This window comes from Pelodiscus sinensis, chromosome 11 (assembly GCF_049634645.1).
Source record: "Pelodiscus sinensis isolate JC-2024 chromosome 11, ASM4963464v1, whole genome shotgun sequence".
Classification (NCBI taxonomy): domain Eukaryota; kingdom Metazoa; phylum Chordata; order Testudines; family Trionychidae; genus Pelodiscus; species Pelodiscus sinensis.
Window position 1 is genome coordinate 33,940,489 of NC_134721.1, and position 18,110 is coordinate 33,958,598.

Consider the following 18,110-nt stretch of genomic DNA (forward strand, 5'->3'; position numbering starts at 1 on the left):
GTCAAGGCACGCCAAGAATTAAATGCCAATCAACTTCATCAAAAATAATTTATTGCTCCTGGCTCTATTTACATTCTGTGGGGGTGCCCTTGTGTGGCTTCTCTGGGTAAATGCAGGGGTACCCCATTCCTGCCTAGACCTGGTGGGGTGGGAGACGGGGGCTTGTCCCCTGCAGCTAGGGCTAAACTGCAGCCTAGGGAGGGCCCAGCGCTCCCTGCCCCCACTGGCAGCAGGCACCAGGACAGGTATGTGGAGGGGGACAGTGCTGGGGGCAACAAAGCACCACATCCCCCCAGACAGTGGAAGGGGATGGCTGGACAAAGGAAGCAGAAGTCAAAGGCCATTTCCATAGAGGGTGTTTCTCAGTGTCCCTGTATGGCTGGGTCAAAGGGGAGCGTCCTACTTCACCCCGCAAGATAATCCCGCCCTGCACAGGTCACCCACAGCTGTATGTGGACAGCTTCCCCCTGCAGCGCCCCCTGCTGGAGTAGAGTGGGAATGGGTCCCTATCCATCCCTCAGCCTCGCTCCTTCCCTTGCAGTGCCCTGTGCTGGGGTGGAGTGAGAGCAGGTCCCAGGCCCCTATTCCCCCTTCAGCCTCATTCTTTCCCCTGCAGCACCCCATGCTGGGGTGGAGCAGGGACAGGTCCCCGGGTCTCCCATACCTCACGGATGGCCCTGCGCACCCCCCGGGGAAGGTGCAGGGTCTCGGCATGGCACTGGCGGATGTGGCGCATGACAGTGCCCAGGCGAATGGGCAGCAACGAGTACTCGCAGACCATACACACCATGGTGCCGGCGCCAGCATCGTAGTCCATCAGGAAGTCAGCGCGCCAAGCCGGGTCAAAGGGCTTGGCCTGAGATGGGGGAGGTGCTGGTGGAGCCTTGCCCCGTGCTGGCCAGCTCTGCAGGGTGCAGTGGACAGCACTGGGGCTCAGGCGGAGACGCCGGGTGATGCCTTGGTGAGAGTAGCCCTTGCGGCGGAGGCGGTGGACTCCTGGGTCTAGATCCTGGCTGGGCAGTGCAGAGATGGGGCAGCTGCCAACTGCAGAGGACAAAAGGTTAATGCTGAGAACCAGCAGCCAGTGCCGAGAAGCAGCTGCCTCTGGGATGGGGTGTACGGGAGCTGTTAATACAGGGGACCCTTGTCCAGTAGTAAGATGCAGCTGCCTCTGGGGTGGACTCTAGTGGTCCACTAGGGACTCTCCTCACATAGCCACCGTCCCACACTCACCTTGGTTCCCTGCACCCTGTCTCACAGTCCCTGCTTTGCCTTGCTGCTTCTGTCTCTTCCCCAGTGCCTGGGCTTTGCCCCTGTCCCCAGGGCTCTTCTGTTCCCGGATGCCTGGATTCTTCCTTAGTTCTCTCCCTCCAGAGGCTGCAAGCAGAGAGAGGGTCAGCGAGTGGGAGATCGCTGGGCCTCCTCGCCCTTCACCAGCTACTATGGGTGTCCTCTCCAGCTGCCCCACGGCATGTTGGTCAGGAAGGGAGTGCCTGCCCCTTTTTCCCCCAGGTCAGGATGGGGTCAGCAGTGGGTTGGAACTTAGTCGGCCCCCAGCCAAGGGGAACCATTCAGGGGCAGCATCTGAGGCTGGGAGCTAGCTGAGCTCATGGAGGGATGCATGGGTCCCTGGAGGGACAGGACAATGGGGGGAGGATGTGCTTTCAGCTCTGCTCTGGGGATATGAGGGTGGCTGCAGGGGATGCTCTCTTTCCCACAGCACCCTCACCTGGCTGGGGTCTGCAGTACAACCTGAGTGTGAATCCAGCTGGGAAGGAACCATCAGTGAAGAGGCAAATTTCAGGGGGTGCCGAACTGGGGGCAGCCTCCTCTGAGTGGGACATTGTCCCTGTGTGGAGAGAGACAACAGTAAAGGTGGGGTAGAGCCTGTGAAGGAACCCAGGCTCCTGACTCCCAGCTCCCCTGCTCTAACCCACTGGACTCCACTTTCCTTTCCAAGCCAGGAATAGACCCCGGGAGCCCTGACTCCCAGGTCCTCCTTTCCTAAACCCCACTCCCCGTCCCATAGCCCAGGCAGAACCAAGCATCCTGGATCTCAGCCCCAGCTGCTCTAATCCACAGGCCCCACTGCCCTCCTGGGTGGAATTGAACCCAGGAACCCTGCTCCTCCCACCACTCACCTGGACTCTCGGTGCCCGTGTCCTGTCCCTCCCTCAGCTGCTTGCTCCTCCGCTCCCTGGCTGGCAGTGCCACACCCTCCACAGGTCCCACACTCTGTCGTCTCCTCTGGCCCCGCAGGCGCTGCCCAGGCTCCAGGGCCCTAGCATCTGCAATGAGACACCTGGGGTCATGAGGGGCAACCCCTCAAAAAGAGGAGATGGGCCCCCAAATGGCTGAGCATGGTCCCCACCCCCAGTGCTTGCCCAGGTCTACCACTCACCTGGCTGGGGGGCAGGGCGCCCTCTGGGCTGCCCACGTTTCCGGGTCACTGTCTGCTCCTCTGAATCAATTAGAACCTCAATCTCCGCTGGTTCCCTGGCCCCATGGTGCTGACCTAGAGGGGGAGTGAGATTTTGGGATGGCTTCATCACCCACAGCCCTGCTGGTGCCCTTTGATCCCAACCCATGGTCCCCCACCCCCACCCCAGCTCTAGTGCTCCTTGCTCCTGGCCTGCAGCTGCCTGCTACTCCAGCCCTAGGCTCCTTCCTTTGCTAGCTCTGCTGGTGCCCTTCAGTGCCGACCCACAGCTCACTTGCTGCCCCAGCCCTGGGCCCCACCAATGCAGGAGGGGCTGGGGGACATACCTGGGGTGCAAGGTGGGGGTGCCCCCTCAGGCAGGTTGCCCCCCTGGCTCCAGGCCTCTAGAATGTTGCGCTTCTCCTCTGGGCTAAGGCCCAATGAGTGGGCATGATGCTGCAGAACATGCTCCCGGGCAGCGCTCGGCCCACAGGTGCCCAGGAAGGTGCCACAGACCATGCACACGGCCCCGCCGCGCCCCGGACAGTCTCCCACTAGGTACTCCTGCTGCCAGGACCTACTAGGCCCTGCCTCTGCTCGTGCTCCTCCTAGCAAGGAAGAAAGAATGTGTTCAGGGGAACGGGAACTCAGGAGTCCTTGGCACCCGGCCACCTCAGCTCTAAGCAGAAGACACCATTCCCCTCCCAGAGCGGGGGCTAGAAACCGCAGTCCTGGCTGGACAGTCCATACCTCTGTCTAGAGGCTCCTTGTCAGCCTCTTCCAGCTTGACCGCGGGAGCGAGGTCGCCCAGAGGGGCACAGAGTCGGGCAAAGGCTGCAATTGGCACTGGCTCCTCTGCCTCGCACTTCAGCGAGACGGCGATGTACTCCAGCTGGGGTGCTTCTGCCTTCACGTCCATGGCTGGGCCGAGGCAGAGCTAAGTACAGTGGGGGGGGAGGGGGTTAGTCAGGGGAATTCAGACTCCTGGACCCTTTCACAAGAGCCAACCTGGCCGCATGCCGTTATCCCTCACACTGAGAATCCAGGAGTCCTGCCCTGCCCTGCTCTCACCACAAGTCCCACTCCCCCGCCCAGACCTAGGGAGAGAATCCAGGAATGGGAGCCACTCCCTCCCTCCCTGAGGCACTGGCTGACCTTGGGCAGAGCTTCTCCACCCACATGTTGCCTTCTCCTTCACAATCCCACGCAGGCCTCAGCTCAAGGCCGCCCCACTCCCACCTTATCTCCAGGCACTCAGGCCTAGCAACAGCCCCTTTGTGCTCCTCTGGGGGATCCCAGGCCCAGTCGGGCCACTATAGCCAGGAACCCCGCAAAGGACCCAGTGTCTGGCCGCTCCCAGGGGCTTAGATCCCTTTTTACACTGGGAAATACATCCCTCGGCCCCTCCAATCACCGTGACCCCTTTCCACTCCACATTGGCTCAGTGATTCCTGGATGAGGAGGGTTGGAACAATTTATATAGTGGGGGTGCTGAGAGCCATTGAACTAAACTGTAAACCAGTTCTGGCACCTATGCCCTGAACATGTCCTTCCCAACCCTCTTTCCCCACTGACCCCCTGGAAACCTCCCCTTCTTCCTAGATCCCCATAATCCTAGGATTCCCCTCCAAAGCCCCCTCCTTAATCTTAGGAGTCACCCTCTCCCCTAGGAACTGTTGGCCCCAATGATGGTTTTTCCCTTCCCAAGTGTCCCCCTCTTTGATCCTGGGATTACCTGCAGATTCCCTCTTTTCCAGTTCTTTAATGACCCTGAGAATCCAGTTGCTCAGATGTCCCTCCCCACCCTTCTGTGGCTGTCCCATGGCATGGGATGGGATGGCTGCAGGGCCATGCAGTATCAGGAAAAAGAAAAAGGGGGGGGGTCACTCCCACTGGAGCCTGGGTAGAAGGCTTTAAGGCACCAGCTCCAAGTGAGTCAAAGAGGCAGTGCTCTTTTCCCAGAGTTGGGAAGAGAACCCAGGAGTCTGAAAGATTCCAAGATGGACACCCCAGATTGCAAAAGATCCCAAAGAGGTTTATAACCAATGCACCAGGCACTAAGATGCAGCCATATTTGGGGAGTTGTGCAGGCCACAGAAGCAGTTTAATAACCAGACATCCTTTGCTATGGAAGAGGGGTCCCCAGGACATCAGACCAAGCAAGATCTCAACTTGCAGGAATAGAGACCCCCGCAATCCTGCTATGAATCTGGCCTCCAGACCCCAATCCATGTACAATGACAGCCGCTACTGCATCCCACCCCTGTTACGTAATCCACTCTCCCCTCCAGAGTAACCTAGTCCCCCGCTGGACCTCATTTTTCCCATGATAGTCTGTTCAATTCCCTAATTTTCCTTCCACAGGGACAGCCCCTAGATCCCATTGCTAAGCTCTTCTGCTGTGCAACTCCTCCCATACTGGATCCGAGGCCCTGCCCCCCAAAGTGACCCACACCATCCACTGGATCCTGATCTCAGTTCCTTCCACCTCTCCAGTGTGCACCCCACTGGACCCCAGCCCCTCGTTCCTTCTCAGTATGGCCTGTGCTTTCCACTAAATCCCAGCCCCTATTTCCTCCCACACACCCACAGAATCCCAGCTATAGGGGCTGGAACTCGGGATGCTGGATAGGACCCTAGGGCTTGAAGTGGTTTCCATCCTATATGGGGTTTATAGTTTGGTCCAGTGGCTCTTAGCACCCCTACTATACAAATTGTTCCAGCCCCTCTGATCTCAACCATCCTTTCCTGTGTTAACCACGCCCTGGCTGGATCCCAGTCCCTATAAATCACAGTCCTGGGCCCCACCAGCAGCACCACTAGATCCTGGCTCTTCCCCCTCCTGCCTGCTGGATCCCAGCCCCCACCCTTCCCAGTGAGACCTGCACCCCCGCTGGATCCCAGTCCCCCAATGTGACCTGCACCCCCGCTGGATCCCAGCCCCCCCCATGTGACCTGCACCCCCGCTGGGGCCCAGCCCCCCCAATGTGACCTGCACCCCCGCTGGATCCCAGCCCCCCCAATGTGACCTGCACCCCCGCTGGGGCCCAGCCCCCCCAATGTGACCTGCACCCCCGCTGGATCCCAGCCCCCCCCATGTGACCTGCACCCCCGCTGGATCCCAGCCCCCCCAATGTGACCTGCACCCCCGCTGGGTCCCAGCCCTCCCCCCCCAGCGAGACCTGCACCCCCGCTGGATCTCAGCCCCCCCCCGTGGAGCCTGCACCCCCGCTGGATCCCAGCCCCGGCGCCTTCCGCAGCCCCCCCAGATTCCAGCCCATCCCCCAGGCTCCCCGCTAGATCCCAGCCCCGCCCACCACCGGATCCCAGCCCCTCCCCTCGCTGCTGGATCCATCCTGGCGACCCCTCCCCATTCACCGGCTCGCGCTGCTGCTCCCGGGCCCGGCACCATAGAGTTTGGCGGAAGGAGCGGCACTACCCACCTCCCATCCAGCCCCCCCAATCTCCCACTCTATGGTCTCATTGTCCCGGCTCTCCTAGCTAGGGGCTCTCTAGTTTGCGCACAGCCAATCGTGAGAATTCAGCCATCCTAAACTCCGCCTCCTTCAGAGCCAACCAATCAGCGTGTGGGTACGAGAATTAGGCGAAGCCGGGGGGCGGGGCTGGGCCAAGCGCCACCTACCGACCGAGAGCGGGGATTGCAGGACGTGGGAAGAGGGGACTGTATGGGGACAGCCCCGCTCTGTGAGGACAGGAGTGGGAACTGGCTTCTATAGGGGGCATTCTATAGGAGCAGGTAGAGGCTCACCCCCCAGACAGGGAAGTGGCTGAGCCCACGGCCATAGGGGGAGGGAAGGGAATTCTATAGGGGTTGAGTCTCGTTCCCTGGGGACTATAGGGGAAGGGATAGTTTAGCGGCTAAGCTCCGCCTCTGCCTTGAAGGACAAGTCAGGAAAAAGGCGAGGGAATTTAAGCGATGGAGTTTCCATAGGGCTGAGCCCCACCCCCTCGTGCACGGGAGGGGCAATGTATATGGGCTAGGCGAGCCCAGGGAAAGGGGCTTCTACAGGGACTGACTCGCACCCGAGAAACGAGGAGGGGGAGGAGACTTTATTCCATGGGGCAGAACCGTATCCCCAGGAGCACGTGTGGGGGATTCTTTGTAAGGGATGGGGGTTGGAGCAGTGAGATAGTGTGGTAATTGCACGGGGGTTCCCATGAAGTGGGAGACAGTATGGGGGATTTCGCCCAGGCACAGCGATCGGTCCCCTCAGAAGGGGGCTCTGTGCTGCGTGGGGTAGTTGCTCCCACTATCCCGGCTCCAGATTAGGTTAACGGGGGGCTTGCAGGGAGCGCACCGCTGTGTGTTAGAACTGGGCGGCGCATTGATGGGGAGCAGCAGAGACCTAGGGCAGCTCAGTGTATCGCAAACACCCCTTTATAGCCCAGCTCCCCGACTTCCTGCTGGGTGGGGGACTCGGAGTCAAAGGGGGGTGAGTGGCGAGGGGGGAGACCTGGGGCTGCTAATAACCATCCGAGCCCCGTTACCTACCACCAGCCCTCTACCCCATATCCCACCCTGTTCGCCCCATACCGCCCCCTTGTATCCCCGTCCCCCCTCCAGGGCTAGGCGCGCAGTCGGGGGGAGGATGAGACCCTGGGGGTGCCCCCATCTCCTCCCCCCACGCTGCAGAAATAGAGCGCGGCCCCTTTAAATTTACCCAGGAGCCCTTAAAGGAGCCCCAGGGGCCCCAGGCAGGAATCCCCACCCCGGCCGGAGCAGCCTGTCTCGGCCGCAGCCGCCGCACGGAGCCCGGGAGCCCCCTCCCCGCGCGGGCAGGGCTCTGCGGCAGCCCCGAGCCTGCCCCGCGGCCCCGGCGCGGATGGACAGGCGGCCGGAGGGGGGCGGGTGCTGACGGACGGACAGAGGGATGGAGCCGCCTCCCTCCCCTCCCCCGCGCCGCCCCGTCAAACGGGAGCCCCTGGATCCGGAGGCAGGTGAGAACAAAGGGGGCGGCCGGCGCCACCTGCCGGCCCTGGGGTGAGCAGGCGCCCAAGGGACCCGGGTGGGGGTGACGGCCCCTTTAAGACTCCCTTCTCCGGCTCTCTGAAGCCTCAACTCCCCCCCCCCCTTTAAGACTCCCTCCCCCTCCTTTAAAGCAGCAAGTCCCCCATTTTATAAGGAGCGAATCCTCTCTCCTGCCCCCCCCCCGGCACTTTAAGACCCCCCCCGGCCTTTAAAGACACACGCAGTCTTATAGAGCAGGTCTCCCCTCCCCTGCCGCCCATTCCCACTGCCTTTTTAAGCCCCCCCACCCCCACCCCATCTTATTGGTCAGGAGTCTTGTCCCCTGTTTCCCTGCCCTCCCCCCCCCCCCCGGTCTCTTAAAGGGGTAAGCTCCTCCAGCCCCTTTATCCTGGGGACATACGAGGGCCTCTAAGGCATTTAAACGGGAGGGGGTACCCACGTTTTTGGTGGGGATGTAAAGAGTAGTAACCTCTTCCCCTTGCGCTCTCAAGCCCCAGCTCTTATGGGGCAGGACAGAAGTGCCCTTTGCTGGGGTTTTAAAGGACATGGTCCTTGGGCTTCTCTTTGTAGCATAGCAGCACAGAGGGAAGGTTCAGGTGTCCCTCACTGTGTCCCTCCAGGCCTTTTAAAGTGGCAAGAGGCCATTTTCTTCCCAGGACATGAAAGGACAACCTCCCCAAACACTGTCCATAGTGCTGCCAATGCCCCTCAATCCCAACCCGAAGTCCCCAGCCATCCCAGCCCTGGGCTTGCCCCCACAGCTCTGCTGATGCCCCCTCAGTCCTGATCTGAGGCCCATCCTCCCATGCACACAGTTCTGCCCAGGTGCCAGGATACGTTTCTCACACACCTCTGCCCATGTGTAGGGCCCTACCAAATTCACGGTACATTTTGGTCAATTTCACCGTCGTAGATTTTTAAACATGCAAATTTAATGATTTCAGCTATTTAAATCTGAAATTTCATAGTGCTATAATTGTAGGGGTTCCAACCCAAAAAAGGAATTGTGGAGGGGGATCCACAAGTTTATTGTAGGGAGATTGCAGTCCTACAACCCTGCAACCCTTACTTCTGCGCAGCTGCTGGAAGGGTGCTTCCTTTAGAGCTGGGCACCCAGCCAACAGCTGCCGCTCTCCAGCCGCCCAGCTTTGAAGGCAACATAGACATAAAAGTGGCAATACCACAACCTCTCTAAAATAACCTTGTGACCCCACTAAATCCCTTTTGGGTCAGGACCCCCAATTTGAGAAATGCAGATCTCCCCTGTGAAATCTACAGTATAAGGCAGACGCACACAAAAGACCAGATTCATGGTGGGAGACCAGATTTCATATTCCATGGCCTGTTTTTTATGGCTGTGAATTTGATAGGGCCTTACCTCTGTGGTTTGTTTCACCAGGGGAATCCCCAAGCCAGGATAACTCCGGCAGCACCGAGGACTCAGAATTGATGTTAGGGGGGTCCCTGTCATGGAGTACCCCCCAGGAACTCCCTCTCATGGCCCCAGGGGGGCGGAAGTACTCTGATCACTGTGAGGAACGGGCATCTCGGCCTGGGAAGAGTCGCATCCCCGGGCGGGACCATCGGCGCTATTATCATGAGCACTGGCGGGCTGAGTACCTGATGGACTTCAACCCGGCACGACATGGCATGATCTGCATGGTGTGTGGCAGTGCCCTGGCCACCCTCAAGCTGAGCACCATCAAGCGTCACATCCGCCAGAAGCACCCCTACTCAGGGGCTTGGGGGCCCTGTGAGAAGCAGGTCATCATCCAGAGCTGGGACACCCACCTTGGGCTGAAAGGGGAGCTGAGGGGGCAGAGGGACTCTGCCCAGGCATCTGATAGCCTGCTGGGCACACAAGGTAGAGCACAAGCACTATGCCCTGGTCACCCCAAGCACCCATCCCCCGATCTGTGTAGCTCTCCCCACTGCTCCTGTGCATTCCCATCTCTGAACACCCATCCCCCTGCATCTGGGCTCCCCTCCACTGCCCTGGGCACCCACAGGCTTCTTGAAGGCAGCCCCCTCCCGTGAGCACTCATCCCCCTTCTCAGGTGGCCCCAGCCTTAGGTGGTCGGGCGTGTAGGCAGTTTTGGGAAGGCCGTGCCTTCCCTTGCCTATATTACCGACCAACCGTGGTTAGGGATGTCTGGGGCACTGACCTGTCTTTGTCTTCTCCAGGGGCACTTGTGCCCCCTGGCCATCTCGCCAAGGCCTGGGGTGGTGCAGGATGCTGATCAGTCTGTTTCCCCCAGGGATGCTGTTGGCAGGGGATGGGTTCCGGCGGCGGCGGCGCACCCCATGCCCATCTCCACAGGGCGCTGCCCGGCTGCTGGCGCCTGGGGGCAGGAAGGCATCGCCCAGCACCCGTCGGCTAGAACGCTACGTGCGCGAGTCCCTGCAGAGCTGGTTCCAGGCCGAGTTCCTCATGGATTACGATGCCCAGGGCAACCGGCTGCACTGCATGATGTGTGGGTGTGGGCTGCCTAGCCTCAACTTGGATGATATCAAGCGCCATGTGCTGCAGGCCCATCCCGCCTCGCTGTCCTTCAGCCCCGCGGAGAAGAGCGCCATCCTGGAGGCCTGGAATTCCCGAGCCTTGGTGTTGGCGGCTGGCAAGGAGGAGCCCCCTGCAGGTGAGGGGGCAGAGAGACCAGGCTAGGGGACACCCTGTGTGGGCAGGGACTGGGAGACCAGGCTGGGGAGCCTGTGGGTGAGGGGAACATGCCATATCCTGTGTCCCCTCTATGGAGTGGGCTGGGGTAATTGCATGTGATACAGGTAGGGGGCAATCTTAACCAGTGGTGGGGAGGGGCTGTGTGTAAGGTGGGGGATCTGAGGAATGGGGCAGGAGCAGAATCTCTCTGTGCCTATGGGGCACCCACATGTGAACTCCCCAGCACCTGTCTTGACCTCTCCAGAGCCCAATGCCCCCTCCCCTTGGGACCTTGATGCTGAGTCCCCTGAGCCGTGCCCAGCGGTGGCTGCCCCAGAGGCAGAGGAGAGCACCTCCCCGGAAAGCTGGGCCAAGGAGGAGCCTGAGGCACCATGGCAGCTGGATGCAGAGGGCACGGGGGGACTGTTGCGGGGTAAGGACCATCGGCGCCACTTCCAGGAGCACTGGCGGCTGGAGTACCTGATGGACTACCACGGCGAGCGGCGCGGGCTGGTGTGCATGGTGTGCGGGGGGGCGCTGGCCACCCTCAAAATGAGCACCATCAAGCGCCACATCCGCCAGCGGCATCCCGACTCCACCCTGCTCAGCCACCAGGTCAAAGCCCTGATCGTGGAGGAGTGGAACCGCAAGGTCTCCCAGCTGGTGGAGATGGGGACACCTCTGCCAGAGCAGGCCTCAGGTGAGTGGCAGGAGAGGCTGGGGCCAGCCAGTTGCTGGCCTTCCCGTGGGTGTTTAAGAAGCAGAGAATCATCCAGCCCTGGGCATCAGTGTATTCCATGGAGTGGAAGCCAAGGGTCATGCCCGGCCATCCAGCCTTGGGCAAGATGGCAGAGGGAGCTGCTGCTAGTGTCCTATGGGGCAGGGGACAAGCAAAGAAGATCTGGTGTCCAGTGGCTGTGTTTGAGTAGCCAGGGACAGGGTCAGCTGGGGGCAGTGCTGCTGGTGACTCCCTCCCCTCCCCTCCCGCAGAAGATGCCGGGGTGCTCAGTAGCCTCAGCAAGTGCTAGGGCTGAAGGGAGTGCAGGCAGCTGGGACCATGGGCAGAAGTCCTGGACTCAACTCTAACAGCCCTGGGCTGCCTCCCCCTGTTACCTGCAGGGCATGGGCTGCAAGGACCAGAACACCACCCGGTGGCAGGAGGGGGTTCTGCACCCTGCAGCCCCTTGTGGGTTCCCCTCAGCAGCCCCAGGGCTATTGCACCCTGCAGAAACTCCACAAGTCCCCCTGGTAGCAGTGGGCAGCATTGCACCCAGAAGCAGCTCAGAGCCCTCTAGGTGGCAGTTGTTCCATGAGGCCTCCAGGTGGCAGCTGTTCTGTGAGCCCCCCTGGTGGCAGCAGACAGCATTACGCCCAGTTCCATAAGTGACCCTTCCCCTGCCCCCCCACCAGAGCAGCTGCATGCCTGACTCCCCCCAGAACCCATGTGAGAACTGGCTTCTCCCAAGCAAGCTCTTGAAGGTCTGGATCAGAACCAGCACCAGAGAGCCCCTCTCCCCACAGCCAAGCTGAACTGGAACCAGTGCCCAAGAGGCACCCTAAATCCCCCTGTATTCGGGCTGAATCAGAACAGCACATAGATGCTGTGAATGTTCCCTCCCCCTCCTAGCCAGGCTGGTTCAGCAGCAGTGCCCTGATCTCTGAGCCGTGAGGGCAGGGCCCTGAAGCTGTGCTGGGAAATCACGGGATCAGCAGTTCCACCATGCTCAGGGCCATGAGAATGAAGCCTGAGTCAGTGCAGTGAGTGGGGGTGGGGCAGCGGATGTCAGCTAGCTTGACTTGACCTTTCTCTTTGTTGCCTTTCCAGGAGATTCCCACAATCCTTTGCAGCTGTCAGGCCCCGAAGAGCTGGATGAAGATGTGCAGATGCCTGCAGAGGGGGAGGAGGAAGAGGAGGATGAGAGTGTGTTAGTGGTGGGGACGCCTCCACCTACCCCACAAAGCCCCCCAGATGCCACAGCTGGTCCCCAGCCAGGCCCAGCGCCTCCTGTACCGCGGCGGGAGCAGCGGCGGAACTACCAGCTGCACTGGCGGGTAGAGTATCTGATGGACTATGATGGCAGACGGCATGGGCTGGTGTGCATGGTGTGCGGGGGGGCGCTTGCCACCCTCAAGGTGAGCACCATCAAGCGCCACATCCTGCAGGTGCACCCCTTCTCCTTGGACTTCACCCCAGAGGAGCGGCAGACCATCCTGGAGGCCTACAATGAGACAGCCCTGCGCTATGAGCCTGCCCAGGAGGAGGAATCGGAAGTTAAGTCCTGCCCCTTTCTCCAGGCCACTCCTGCTGAAGAGGAAGGGGTGGAGTTGACCTGTGCCCCACCCACCAGCACAGCATAGTTGATGGAGAGGATATCTTGACTCCCGGGAGCAGGGCCGGAGGGGGTCCAAGCTATGGATGGGACACCCCTTCCTTAGGGGGCTTGTGTGGGAGCAGGATAGGGGGTTCTGCACCCCACCATGCCACAGACATTGCCCCATAAACTACACAGCACCTTCTCCCACCCCCATCCTGATGCATCTGGTCCTCATGCACTGATACTCAGCCCAAGCACGGGGTGGTAGAAAGGGCCTTACGCTGACCTCCCCCCATAGCTTTATATCCCCCTATCCAAGCTGGGGCCGAGCAACAAAGCAATCTCTTGGGTGTTTGCCAGACATTGTGGGGAAAGGCAGGGGCAGAAAGGGATGAAATTGTTTCCTTGCCCAGGGCAGGCACTAGGGCATTCACTAGTCAGCAAGGGGGCAGCTGCCCTGTTTAAAGGGCCCGTTCCAATCCCTCCCTGGGACTCTTCCTGGCCCGCCGGGCAGCTGCTTTGAAAGGCTAATACGCCACAGCTGCTGCTTCCAATGCCTGTCCCCCCCCTTCCCATCTGGGCCTTTCTGTCCACCAGCTGCTGGTTTTCACCCAAGCAGCCTCTTCCTGGCTTAGGTGCAGGCTGGAATCAGTGTCCCTCAGAGCTCACAGGATGTAACTGTAGATGCTCCCCTGCCTGCTGCAAGGAAAATGCCGCCCTCCGTGGAGCATCCAGACTGGCCTTTGTAAAGATGCTTAGCAGCTTAATTAGCTGTTCGAGTCACCGCTCCTAATCTAGATGCAACATCTTAAGAGCCTTTTGTAGGCTGAAGTGAAACCCTCCCTTGCCAGCACCAGGGGGCCGCGGTAAGTAACCAGATCCCCTGTTGCCCGCCAAGCAGTGCTGCTTACCCAAGCCACGCAAGGCTTCGGCCCCCATGCGCCGGTGTTTATCGCCATGCCAAGGGTGCGTGGCCAGTCGTCCAGCTGGCACAGAGGGCTTTGCGCTCCCCTCCGACTGGTGTAACGGGGGACGCGACATCTTGCGCCACGGGGGCTGGAATTTCAAGTGCTCCAGTGAGTTGATAAAGGCTCGATGGAAGGAGGCCAACAGGGGCTGCAGCTGGAGGTCCCAGCCTTGGTGGCCAAGGACAGCTCCATCCCCCCAGAGCTGTGGTCAGGCAGAGCAAGGGCTTGAGCAACCCGGACTGGCCCTGCCCCCTGCAGTGCTGGCCAAGAACTCATGGGGTCCTTACCCCCACCCTGTGCTGCTGGGAAACTGCCCTGAGGGCACTGGGACCTAAGGGGTGAGCCCCCCGCCCCATTTACTCCATGACCAGGTCAGGCTGGTTAAGGGGGCTGAGGCAGGACTGCAGACGAGGAGGGAGCTGCCACCAGGGACAGGAGCAGGAACAGAGCTGTAGCTGGGCCCCTCTCTGTGTGCAGTGTCACACTGAGGCTGGGGGCTGGGCCAGGCCTGCACCCCTCTAACATTCCTCCTGGCCTGACTGTTGGGAACCTTTGCCTTAGGGGAAGTGAAGATACAGCTGATTCCACTGTTGGCCAGTGGCTCAGGAGCTGCCACTCCAAGTCAGTCGGCAGGAGCTGAGATCTGCACCCTGCCTGCTACAGAGGGGGGAACTTGCTCACCATCCCCCAAAGAATCTGGGGCAGAGCAGAGAATTGAACCCAAATCTCCTGCAGGCCAGGCCAGTGCTCTGACCACGGGGTCCATCTTACCCACTAATGGCTTGGCCTAGGGAGCTTCCAGCTCCCAGTTGAAGATTCAGTGGGGCAGAGCAGCAGCTGCTGTGAGTCAGCCCAGCCCCTGCTGGCTTCCACACTGCTGCTCTCATGCCAGTGTCAGCCGTGCCCTGAGGGCTCATGCCCTGCTGCCAGCTGTAAAAGGAGGGGCCACTGTCTGCTTGAGCTGCCAGGGCTCCCAAGAGTCCTGTCTTAAGCTGCCCCTCTTGCGGCTACTAGCCCCTTATCCGTTCACCATGCAGGGGCAGTGATCCCTCAGCCTCATTTTTTGCTCCACGCTGCCGGGGTGGGTTCGCTGCTGTGCCTGCTGCACTCCTGCATGGCATTGCCTCAGTCTCTTGGGGCTTGCAACGGGTACATGGCTAGATGGGCCTACTGTTGTAATGCTGGGCGGGCGGGGTACACTGGCTTTGATGGACCCTGCAGTCCGAGCTGGGGCAGGGAGAAGGGGCACCTGGCCCATACGGTCACTGGTCTGATGCAGTGTGAAAGCTCCTTGCAAGCCCTTGGCAGCTCCTGCCTGCAGCTGAGAGACAGGCAACGCTACCGGCATGCCTGCCAAGGCTGCTCCTGCTGGGGGCAGAGAACGCACCATGGCTGTGCACTGAGCCCCCTGTTCCGGCCACTGCTTTGCAGCCGCTAGCAACTGTGCCCCTCCCTGCTGCTTTCTGGGGCCCGGTTAAATGGCACCCACATTACATTGGGGAAACTGAGGCCCAGAGGGGCTGTCCCTATGCTAGACTGGCTTTCTGGAAGAAGGACCAGCCTTGCGGCTCTAGGGGCTGGGAGGCCCAATGGAGACAAACCTGCCAGCAGCCCCCTGTTGAGGGTTGCCAAGCCACACTGGCCCACCCCTCGCTCCTTGGCAAAGTGGCAGAGCTGTACCTTGGATCATGCAAGGGAGCCCTGGGTGACACCCACCAACCTCGTTCTGCTCCCTCCTCCCGTCAGAGGACCTTTGCTCATGACTCTTTAGCCACCCGTTTGGAAATCTTTCAGCACTTCCCCCCATTTGTCATCTCTACACTGGGGGAGGAGGGAGCTCCCTTTCCAGTCTCGCTCTCAGATACAGCAGCTGGCCCCTTGTGTTGCAGCAGCTCTGCACGTGCGTCCCCAGGCTTCACAGTGGTGGGGTTTAAGCAAGCCTCCTCTTCAAAGGTCACCAGGGCGGGCAGTCCCCTTGGAGGCCCTGCCTCAGAGCAGCTGCACGAGCCTAACAGCTTGGCTCAGGTTAGAGAAGTTGCCCATGGGGGTGATAGTGCTGCATGGGAGGTAAGAGGGAAGCATTAACCTCAGTCCTGGAAGACATGGGCTCAATTCCCTGCTCCTCCACCAACTGCCTGTGTTTCCTTGGGCAAGTTACTTAGGTGGTGCCTCAGTTTCCCCTCTGTACAATGGAGGCAACAGGGGTTGTGCTCTTTGCCAGGGGGTGGGTGGATACCTGCCTTAGATTCCAAAGGGCTCACATTCAGTGGTACCTTAGTTGAAAAGTTACAGCTGGTGGGCTGTAGGAACGGATGAGAATTGGAGGGAAGATGGAGCCATGGGTCTGATCTGGAGCATGGGAGTGGGGGAACAGCCTGGCTGGGCCCTTTGCTCAGAGCCGGGGAAGGAACTGGGGACATGGCTGTGTGTGTGTGTGGGCGGGGGGTACCAGCTCTATAGCCTCTGGTTCTGATTCATGCTGCATGATCTAAATCAAAACAGTGCTTAGATGTTACAGCAGGGTTAGATTAGCATGGTGGGGAGATGCATTGGTCTCGTGCAGCTTCTCCCTTTTAATGCAAGGAGAAACCCCTCTGCCCTGGCTTGCCTCACACTGTATCAGTGGAAGGAGGCAGAGCTAGCACATTACTCCCTGGAGCCAATCATGCAGGACTGGATCTGCTGCTAACCAACCCCCCTGTGGGAGGAATCGTCGTCCCTTTTGCAGGGGACATGGCTGTAGCTTTGAAGAGTAGAGGTATTGAGTGGTGCAGAATTCCCTGCAGCTTCTCTCCCCACCCAGCTCAAAGCCACCAGGATCCTCCTTCCAGCTAAGCTCAGCTTCAGCCCAGGACTGGTGGGTGTGTGGCTGATGCAAATCTAACAGCATCACTGTGAGCCTCACTTTACCGCTCCATGCAAGATCCCCCTCTTCAAGGTTAGCTTGGGGTCCCAGCAGCATTGCTGCCTCTGAGCTCTTAACAGCTGAGCGCAGCAGGAGGAAGACAGACCTGAGCATCAGGCAGCTGGTAGAACCACAGCTACTCCTTGACTCTTTCCTCCAAAGCTGGCAACTGCCAGGGCTGAGGCTCCTCCCAGTTAGCTGGTGTCCAGGTGCCTTTGTGCAGTCCTGCTTCTTGTTTGCACATGGACTGGCACAGCTCATACACAGGCCATGCTGCCTTGGGTACACTTGGATGCCAGTAGCACTAGGGCCCATTTGCCCAGCCACAAATCGTGGTCAAACAGTCAGCCCTGAGGTATAGGCCTAAAGAGCCAAGCAAGTCTATGAGCCCAAGAATCCCTTGCCCAACACAGCAGGCTTGGTGGGAGAATGGAAGCCATGGCACGAGTTAAGGATCCTACCAGAATATTCCAGGCCTCCATGGGTAACACACCCCTACCTCCCTGGCATGGGCTGGCCCTCTGGATGCAGAAGCAGCAGTCTGCATACCAGAGACATTTTGCTTGTAGTCTTACCTTGAGTTAGCGCTAGTTCCCACACCTCAGATCACGCTCTAGGGATCACACCAGATGCATCAGAAGTGGCTACCCAAGGAGGGATGCCACGAGTCTCTGTGGTTCCTAATTGGTTGCATGGATGGTGTTCAGAGCCATCTTTTGGGGCTTCTCTTCTTCCATTCCAGCTCTGAATGCCCTGCTCTGGCCAGCAGGGAAAAGCGAGTTCTTAACATACAAAGATATGCAAAGTCAGGGCATTTTGCCATCGGCTACACATGCAGCAGGCAAGTCCAGCTAGCAGGTTTCAGACTCTCATGGGATGTCTGTAGTGATTAGTAGCTGCCATAGAGTTAGGTTTTTGTGCCCTTATAAATTGTCATTTTACAAACAGCGTAGGTACTGAAAGATGGTAGGTCAGACACAGGAGCAGTCGCACTTGCCAGCACAGGAGGTAGGTAGCCCAGCTGTGAAGCCTCATGTTTTCCAGGTATGGGGAGAATAGCAGCTTGATTCAAATCCTAATCTCCCCTGCCAATGACCATTGAAAAAATCAGGTGGCAGGTTGGGGTCATTTGAGGTACAGACTTAGCTGTGCCCACCTTGGCTATAATCATCTCAGTAAAGACCTATGTGAAGCCTGAGTGGTTTCAAGTGAAACGTTTTTATAACCACCCTTCCTTTCAGAGAGCAACTTGCTCCTTGTAGCTACCATGTAAATGTTATTACCAATTATATTTATATGCCTATGTTACACTTTAGTGACAGTATTGGAATATTTGTATGTGGTCCTTGTGAAAAAGTGTTTTGCATCAGTATTTTATATGCCTATGTTTTGTAAACATGTTAAATAAATCCTTTCAAATGATGCAGCTCTGAAGTACATTAATTTGGGGAGGGGGGCAGGGGAGGAGGAAGGGCAGTACTGCCTTAATAAAAACACTGTTGCCACCAGTGCTTCTCCACTTAAATTGGCTAGATCAGGGCTACTCAACTTTGGAAGCCCTGGGGGCCACAACTTAAGTGTGGTTTTGTATACATGCAAATCTATATGCAAATAGCTTCTTTCACACTGATGGGAATGAATACAAAGTTTAAACCTTAAGCCATGGCACTGGACCCAAGCATGGCCAGTGCGAGCCAGTCAGCACCTCTCAAGCTCCACCCAACCAGCACTTCCCACAATGCCCTGGTGTTCCCGGCATCTCCTCCCTGAGGGCTAGAACCAATGACACCCTGTACCCATCTGTTCCAGCCAGCCCGTCTGCTTGTGTCTTTCAATGCTCACCCCACCTGGGAG

General features: G+C 59.0%; 2 protein-coding genes across 10 annotated transcripts; one reads left to right on the forward strand and one right to left on the reverse strand.

Annotated features, from left to right (window-relative positions):
* Window positions 1-34: 34 nt before the first annotated feature.
* SPINDOC (spindlin interactor and repressor of chromatin binding) lies at window positions 35-9,707 on the reverse strand. 6 transcript variants are annotated; one of them, XM_075939113.1, is made up of 8 exons: window positions 9,575-9,707; window positions 3,170-3,356; window positions 2,767-3,027; window positions 2,402-2,515; window positions 2,142-2,288; window positions 1,730-1,849; window positions 1,234-1,377; window positions 35-1,044 (listed from the first exon to the last, which is right to left on the reverse strand). In XM_075939113.1, the coding sequence occupies exons 1-8, from the start codon at window positions 9,614-9,616 to the stop codon at window positions 599-601; spliced, it is 1,461 nt and encodes a 486-aa protein (XP_075795228.1). In that variant the 5' UTR covers window positions 9,617-9,707; the 3' UTR covers window positions 35-598. The 6 variants fall into 6 exon arrangements, with proteins under 6 accessions (XP_075795228.1, XP_025041439.2, XP_075795232.1 ...); XM_025185654.2 differs by lacking the exon at window positions 9,575-9,707 and adding an exon at window positions 5,798-5,924; XM_075939117.1 differs by lacking the exon at window positions 2,767-3,027.
* On the forward strand, window positions 5,912-17,678 carry ZFTA (zinc finger translocation associated). 4 transcript variants are annotated; one of them, XM_075939109.1, is made up of 6 exons: window positions 6,043-6,176; window positions 7,106-7,378; window positions 8,809-9,273; window positions 9,668-10,048; window positions 10,334-10,768; window positions 11,894-17,678. In XM_075939109.1, the coding sequence occupies exons 2-6, from the start codon at window positions 7,312-7,314 to the stop codon at window positions 12,424-12,426; spliced, it is 1,881 nt and encodes a 626-aa protein (XP_075795224.1). In that variant the 5' UTR covers window positions 6,043-6,176; window positions 7,106-7,311; the 3' UTR covers window positions 12,427-17,678. The 4 variants fall into 4 exon arrangements, with proteins under 4 accessions (XP_075795227.1, XP_075795224.1, XP_075795226.1 ...); XM_075939111.1 differs by having other exon boundaries at window positions 6,056-6,124; XM_075939112.1 differs by lacking the exons at window positions 6,043-6,176; window positions 7,106-7,378 and adding an exon at window positions 5,912-6,010.
* Window positions 17,679-18,110: the final 432 nt, after the last annotated feature.

Bases quoted from the DNA above. Each gene is read 5' to 3' on its own strand.
- SPINDOC (XM_075939113.1), bottom strand. From the start codon at position 9,616: ATGGCCAGGGGGCACAAGTGCCCCTGGAGAAGACAAAGACAG. The intron at 3,028-3,169 runs GTATGGACTGTC...CTTCCTTGCTAG, and splicing joins CAAGGAGCCTCTAGACAGAG to GAGGAGCACGAGCAGAGGCA. The intron at 2,516-2,766 runs GTATGTCCCCCA...CTCCCCCTCTAG, and splicing joins ACCCCCACCTTGCACCCCAG to GTCAGCACCATGGGGCCAGG.
- ZFTA (XM_075939109.1), top strand. From the start codon at position 7,312: ATGGAGCCGCCTCCCTCCCCTCCCCCGCGCCGCCCCGTCAAACGGGAG. The intron at 7,379-8,808 runs GTGAGAACAAAG...TTGTTTCACCAG, and splicing joins GCCCCTGGATCCGGAGGCAG to GGGAATCCCCAAGCCAGGAT. The intron at 10,049-10,333 runs GTGAGGGGGCAG...TGACCTCTCCAG, and splicing joins CAAGGAGGAGCCCCCTGCAG to AGCCCAATGCCCCCTCCCCT.